The sequence below is a fragment of the Arachis stenosperma genome, chromosome 3 (genome assembly GCF_014773155.1).
Source record: "Arachis stenosperma cultivar V10309 chromosome 3, arast.V10309.gnm1.PFL2, whole genome shotgun sequence".
NCBI lineage: Eukaryota > Viridiplantae > Streptophyta > Magnoliopsida > Fabales > Fabaceae > Arachis > Arachis stenosperma.
The window spans coordinates 41,543,708-41,551,414 of NC_080379.1; the positions used below are offsets into that span (position 1 = coordinate 41,543,708).

General features: G+C 37.4%; 1 protein-coding gene across 1 annotated transcript; it reads right to left on the reverse strand.

Annotated features, from left to right (window-relative positions):
* On the reverse strand, nucleotides 1–2,034 carry LOC130965970 (uncharacterized). Its single transcript, XM_057890722.1, has one exon. It carries the CDS (start codon nucleotides 2,032–2,034, stop codon nucleotides 1–3), a length of 2,034 nt encoding a protein of 677 aa, XP_057746705.1.
* Nucleotides 2,035–7,707: the final 5,673 nt, after the last annotated feature.

The window sequence follows — 7,707 nt, forward strand, 5'->3', positions numbered from 1 at the left end:
TTACCCTCCACCAGTCTGTCTTCGCTGGTCACAGTTCCTGCGCGTATGCCCAGGCTGACGGCATAACCCACAGCGCTTAGGTTGGTTCTCCTGAGACTGATCCATACTACCACGGATCCTGGTTGCCCTAGGACGACCTTCCTTTGCACGCCTCAAATCAGGGTCAGGTATGATAGTTGGCCCAGGATATGGAGGCCACAGTCCTTCAGGGATAAGTGGATAAAAACCCTGCTTGTAAACGTTGAACACCTCACTCATACGATATACCTCGTGAACATATGACGCCCAATTAAGGCGGGAGTATGCGCAACACGCAATGGCATGGCAACAAGGATAGTGTAGCGCCTGAAAGTGGCCACAGTCGCATGTGTTATCTTTGAGGGAAACCCTATAGCTTCCCAGCGAGAAGCTCCCGGTTGGTGTTGTCTCGGCGACGGTGTACTCGGATTGATGCCTGTCATACAACGTCACCGTGAAGCACCTAGAGTCCCTTATATTCCGATCAATAGCCTTGACCAAGGCCTGACAAAACTCATGCCCAGATCCAATTTGTGCCTCTGCTGCCTGTCCGCGGACCACAAATAGCTGAGCAAGCCTCCCGTAAGTTGACTTAGCCAAAGATGTGACCGGGAGGTTGCGAGTTCCCTTTAACACCGAGTTCACACATTCACTAATGTTGGTTGTCATGTGCCCGAACCGTCGACCACTATCCTCATGTTGGGTCCATTTGTCGTACTCCATTCGGTTGGCCCAGTCACACATTGCTGGATTCTCAGTCCGCATGATGTCAAACCAGTAATAGAACTCTGCTTCAGTCTTTGCGTAGGCAGCATTCACAAGCATCCTCCTTGAGTCCTTACCTTTGAACGTAAGGGCAAAATTGGCCGCCACATGCCGAATACAGTACGCTCGGAAAGCACGGGGAGGGAGCCAGCCATTCTCCGGTGCCTCAAGCGCTGCCTTGATTCCATTATGCCTGTCGGAGATAACAAGGATACCCTCCTGAGGAGTTACATGCTCTCGTAGGTTGGACAAGAAGAATGCCCACGACTCTGCATTCTCACCCTCCACAAGGGCAAATGCTATCGGCAGGATGTTCGAGTTCCCATCCTGCGCTATTGCCAACAGCAGCGTTCCTCCATACTTACCATACAGGTGGGTACCATCAATACTGACAAGGGGCTTGCAATGACGGAATGCCTCAATGCACGGTGGAAATGTCCAGAAAAGTCGGTGAAAGTACACCGTCGACTCGTCAATCTCACCACCAAGCCGAACGGGAGAGGTCTTCAACACCGTGATTGTTCCAGGCATTGTTGACTGGACCCCTAACATCCAACGTGGCAGGTCCGCGTACGACTCTTCCCAATCGCCATATATTTGTGCCACTGCCTTCTGCTTGGCCATCCAGACCTTCCTGTAGCTAGGCCGGAACCCGTAATCAGTTTCTGTAGCTTCTTGCAAAACCTTTACCGTAACCGCAGCGTCTGCCCTAACCAATGGAAGAATCCTCGCACAGATAACGTGGTAATCCAGCTGACGGTGATCACTCGAAATAGAGGTTGCCAAGCATGTGTGTGGCCCGTTGTACCTCCTAACCTCCCAAGTGCCCTTGCGTGCACGCAGGGCTACTCGAATCAACCAAGTACAACCCTTCTCGAATTCCTTGCATTTTCCATGATACTTCAGATGATCTGATTCAATGACTCTGTACTCAACACCTCGCCGGATGCTATAGTCCTTCACACTCAGCACAGCTTCATCCTTGTTTTGGAATGATTGCCCGATCTGAAATTCTGTAGAAGAGCCCCCGACTATGTTACCTCCGTCCTCCTGTTGAGCCAGAGCATCCAAGTTTAGTGTCGAGAAGTGTGGAGGGTACTGTTGAGAGGCAGAACTTGAAGGCATATGCTGCGTATGTGGATTTGCACCTGTGTCATCGTCGCTGTCCCCTGCGATATCAACAGGCTCCTGCTCAGAGTCATCGTCACACATTGCGTTCTCTACTCGATCGGGTCCACCAAAGCCTTCCATATAAGTTAACAGGCCACCCCCAGTGCCGACATCGTGAGGAGGCTCATCGACTGGTGCATTCTCCTAAGTTACAGAACCAACAATCTCTCTTCGGCCTAAGTCCACTGCGAATGAAGGGGATGCTATTGGTGGATGATACGGTCTGACGGTAGGCATGGAACTAGATGCACCTCCGGCAGCAGTTGAACCAGGAACTGGAGCGGATGCCCCAGAACTTTCAACCCCGACCTCCAACTTGGCGAACAACTCATGGATTCTAATCTCCGGAAAACTCCTTACGCAATGGAACAAAACCCTAAGATCTTCATCAGCCTTAACCACAAAGGTATCATACTTAACACCGGTCGAGACAACTGCGATGGGGATCTTGTAGTATAGTTTCTTCACCCACTTGCTACCAAACACGCCAAGCTTCTGCAAGATGCTGTTCTTCAAATCTGATAAGGAGCTTGACGAACTGATGAAAATACTCAGTGGTTCTCTATCAGTGAACTTCACACCCTCGCTTTTGCTTTTTTTAATTTTGCCACAGCAATGCACTAAGGCTAGAAAACTCTCTCCCTCACTTGCCATTGTGAAAATGATCTCTTATGGAGCTTGAATCACTCACATATATATAGAGTTTCAGTGATTGTAAACCGTGGCAACATTCAGGGTATTATGCACATCACTCCTCCTACATAAACCGTGGTAGGTCATAGAGGTTTATATTCATCTCTTTTTCCTCATAAACCGTGGTAACCTACCACGGTTTATGCATGCCTTGCCTTCTTCCTAAACCGTGGGAACCTCCCACGGTTTACATGTAAATCCTAAACCGTGCTAACTTGCCACGGATTACATATAACTCGTTTTGCACAATCACGTAGGAGAATTCCATTTTATGTATTTGGGTAAACATTTGAATCAGTTTGTTTATTTTAGTAAATTGCCCTAATTATTAATTACAAAATTTAATAAAAATAAATACAAAATTAAAATTAAATTAAATAAATATAAAATAATTTTAATTGAAGGTGTATATATATATATATATATATATATATATATATATATATATATATATATATATATAACAATTTAATACATAAGATGTAGGTTGGCTTGGTGGCAAATCGGTGAGTCATTAGTCATTGATTTATCCAGTTGACCGGATTATAATTGAATAAAAACATAAAATTATAAAAATAAAATTAAAATTAAAAATTAAATACATATTTTTAAAAATATATTAATAACAATTAAATATCAATTTTTAGATATAATTTATGGTGCAAAAAAAGATAATAAATTAGTCATTAGTATAAAATATTTTCTCAATTTAAATGAACAAAAGAAAAAATAAAAGATAACACAATTAATATCAATATATCAAAATATTAGATTCTATGTATTGCTATTTGTTTGATATTCATGTCAATCCATATTAAAAAGGATAAAAAAAATTCATTCATAGTTTATTATATATTTATATATTGTCACATATATTATTAAGAAATAAGATAGGGTAGTGGCAAGGGGAGGCGTTGTATACATGCTGCGCTGTGTGAACCTCATTGTCAACATTTTTTGAGTTGTAGTGGACGGGAGCTCTTACGATGGTTCGATAGCACACGGGTGCATCGTGGATCCATGTAGGTCTAGTGCAGTCGATCGATTTTTAACGAATTTGACTATCGTTGACCAATTTAATTACAAATTTGGTTCAATTTACTAATTAAATCGGCTAAATCATTGATTCGATCGGAAGTTTTATAGTCGAACCGTTCAGTCCAATTCGATTCTCATAATTATGTTTTTAACTTTTATGCACAGTGGATCAGTACAAATTCTTGAATGTGACTTCACGCAAATTTATCGAGTTTTAACAAGTTTGACAGTTGTTGATCGCTTTTTAATAGTTTAAATATAAAAATGGTTAATATAGTGAACCAAATTGACCGAATTTTTTGATTTATCAATTTTTTTGTCGAATTCACCTGTATAATCTAATTTTGATAATAATGATAGTCAAAGAACATCACACACTCTACATACACTTTAAGATATTTAACAATGCAGAGATTAAATGAGTGTTTGCATTGTAAATAGATATTGGTATAAATTTATTTTTATAGAATTAAATTTACTTAAAATTAAATTGATATTAATGTGATTTGTATTAGAATATTTTTTTGTCAAATGTCATTTTAAAAAAATAAATATTATTTGGATAATATTAATCAAAATTACATTAGACTATAAATCTACTAAAAGTACATAATTTATGTCGTTTTTATATCACTTTTGTAATTTATTTTTTATAATAAAATAAAATATATTTGAAAGATCTAAATATTATTTTACAATTTAAAAAATAAAAATTTACATTATGCAATTTTTAAAAGATGTCAAATTAACATTAAGATTTATTTTAGGTAAAACTATATTATTTAAAAAAATCTAAGCTTACACCCATGAAGTGCTAAAATTTTACTATATTTTTAGTTTCAAACAACGATAAGAAAGATATTTTCATAGAATAAATTACCATTTGTACGCATAAAAGATATAGATGTGGACAAATGTACTTATATAAAAATAAAACGATAATTATAACCACGGAAGATGGCTTCCGTGTGCCAAGAGTACCCAGACATTGGTTACACAATTGGTCGTTAGGATATTCTTGGCACACGAAATCTATCTTCCGTGGGTACAATTATCGTTTTATTCTTATATAGATACATTTGTCAGTATTTATATCTTTCATGGATATAAATAGTAATTTATTCTATTTTCATACTATCAAGAAGCATTTCAATAAAAAAAAGGAGGTTAAGATAAGGATAATTTTGACTTTGTCTAATTTTATTTAATATGAATAGTAGTTAGATGAATGCCAAAGCAACAGAAATTGATAAGAACTCAACAGAAATTAATTCTTGCTCCTTGTTAATCCACCAAATTGTATTATGCTCAGTACCTTTTCAAGTTGTACAAATTCCTTTTCATAGATTTGTTCCTTCTCTTGATAACCAGAAGAATATTCCTACCACATTTATACTTTGATCTCATAACTTTTATCTATAAAGACTTTTTATTCTTTATCAAATCCAAACCAATCTTTATCATAAAGGCATGGTTCAAGTCCTTTGCATGTTGAACTCTTAATTTTCCTGCCCATTTTGGTTTATTAACATTCCTCCAATTAATAAAGTGCGTCTGTTTTCTTCTATCAGTGTCATCCTACAAGAACCTTCTGCAAGATAAATCAATCATATTATAAGTAGCAGTAGAAAGTAAAGCAGTTTGCATAGTATAAGTGAAAAAGAAGTGAGAATAGATTTTACCAGAGTTACTGGTCCCATGAGAAAAAGAGCAACCATTTTTCAACTGTTAAGTATAGTATTAAGCTTCTTCATGATCTCATTGTATGTCTCTTTAGTGATTATATAGTGAATAACGGGTACTCCTAATACTTTTCAAGATCATCAGTTCTTCTAAAATACAAAGCCTCACTTATCTCTTTTCGGATACTATTGTCCACATTTTTGGAGAAGAAAATTCGTGTCTTCTCAATGCTAACTCTTCCCAAAGTTTTTTTTGGAGCCTTTCCAAATCACAATTATTACAAAAATTTAGATTATTAGTAATCTTCTCAAGCCTCCTAAGAATCTTGGATTTCTTTTAATGTATATTTCCAAAAACATTGGCACTCTAGTGTTTAAAGACTATTGAAAATCCTTAATGCAGCTATTCTAAGATTCTTGAACCAAAAGCCATACTCTTTCTAATCTTTCCGCCCCAATCCCCACTCACATGGGTCTCCAAAAGCCATACATCCATCAAAACCCATACTTTTTCTGATCTTTTCACTCCAATCCCCATTTACATGAGTCTCTAAGGGAACAAAAAATATTGCTGCATAATTTCTCCTAATATCTCTTATTAACATAGAAAAGGCTTTACCTCCTACTCCTTTACAATTTCAGACCACAATATTAATCATAAACATTAAGTAAAAAAAGAGGTCTTAAAGACCCCAAGACTTAGGCAGAGTGATGGGTACCCACCTTGCTAACCACATCATCTTTTCTTCCAAAGATTAACTCCATTTTTTTAGGGTGGTGTTGAGCTCATTGATTCAACCTTTGGTGGTCTGATTGATTGTACGCCTTCCTCAATCTTTTTTATTAAGCTATCAGATGGACTCTGGCAATTCAAAAGCTAGTTTAAAAATATATTATGCATCACATGATCTTTATACAAGAAGTTCACACGCTTAGAGGCCTTGAAAGCCTCCCTTTGTTGCCTCTCCATGTTCCTCATCATCTCCAACATATCACGCTCTATAGCCTCTTAGTTAGGGTTCTCGAATTAGGGATAATTTTCTTCATGTTGGCAGGATCGGCATCGGGGCCAATGGATGATTTCTCTTGGATATTCTATTTAGTCTTGAAGCCATTTTTGGCATAATAGGCTCGATTCTAATGGAAAATTCTTTTTATTTGTGTCCTTGGGATTTTTTCGCCTAAATTTTAAAACCCTTTGCTAGCCAAATTTGGATGTGCTAGGTATAACTTGAGTCGTAGTTACCATCAACCCATCATGCATGGCTCCCCTGAAATTATTCTCCTACTCTTGTATTTCTTCTTCACGTTCATTACTCTCTTCAAAAAAGACTTTGTTAAGTTACCAACTTTTTTTGGTTGGTTTGCGAGTAATTAGGTTTCTAAATGACATTTTGTAGTTTGATATGACAAATCTATAATACTATCAAAATATTTGGTATCATTCGTATTTTTTTATATCCAAAAAAATAATTTTTGACCTAAAATTATGAAACATTTATATTCTAAGTTATTGCTGAAATATTTAAAATGCTGCTAGTACAAATATTCATAAGTTGTATGAGGATTACTTTTTTAAACGTTGTGCATTCCACTACAATTATGCTAGACTCATCTGATTCTCCGTTCATCCTCACAATAGCTGACTAAATTGATAGCGAAGGATAACGCCAAAATGTTGTCTCTCCTTTGATGGGTAAAGAGAAGTATATGTCTCTTCTTCACCATGCTTTGCAGACTAACAATCTCACCTAGAAAATTTTTCTCTTAATCTCATCCTTTCATATTAATTTAAATATAGTGCAACACCTAAACACCTTATATTCTAGGAAGTGTTTCACATATTTTCGGATACTTTACCAGAATATGCATATTTTAATGTGTAGAGTCATTTATCATTAAAAATGCAGAGGATGGAGATATAATTTAAGGTGGGGTTGAAATTCAAGGAGAGCGAGATACTTGTTGAGACTAGGGGCCTTGCTTCTATTCACTTTATCATCACCACCATGCCTTATTGATGCTACCAACCACAAGCTCTGTCTCTAAAAACCATAGTTTTGAAAATCGGATCGGACCGATCGGTTGAACCGATCTAATCGGAACCGCCAACAATTTTGATTTGGCTTAATAGGTAAAATCGACAATTCAAAAACCGCTTCAAAACCATTGAACCGGATGAGAACCGGTTGGTCGGACCAAACTGGAACCCGGCTAGTTTTCACTTTTCTACAAAAAACGTCACCGTTTTGGTATTAGAAGAAAAGGGAACCAGCCTTTCGGTCTCACGCATTTGCTTTCCTCTCAAACCCTAGCCTCATCACTCTCCTCTTAAAGTTGT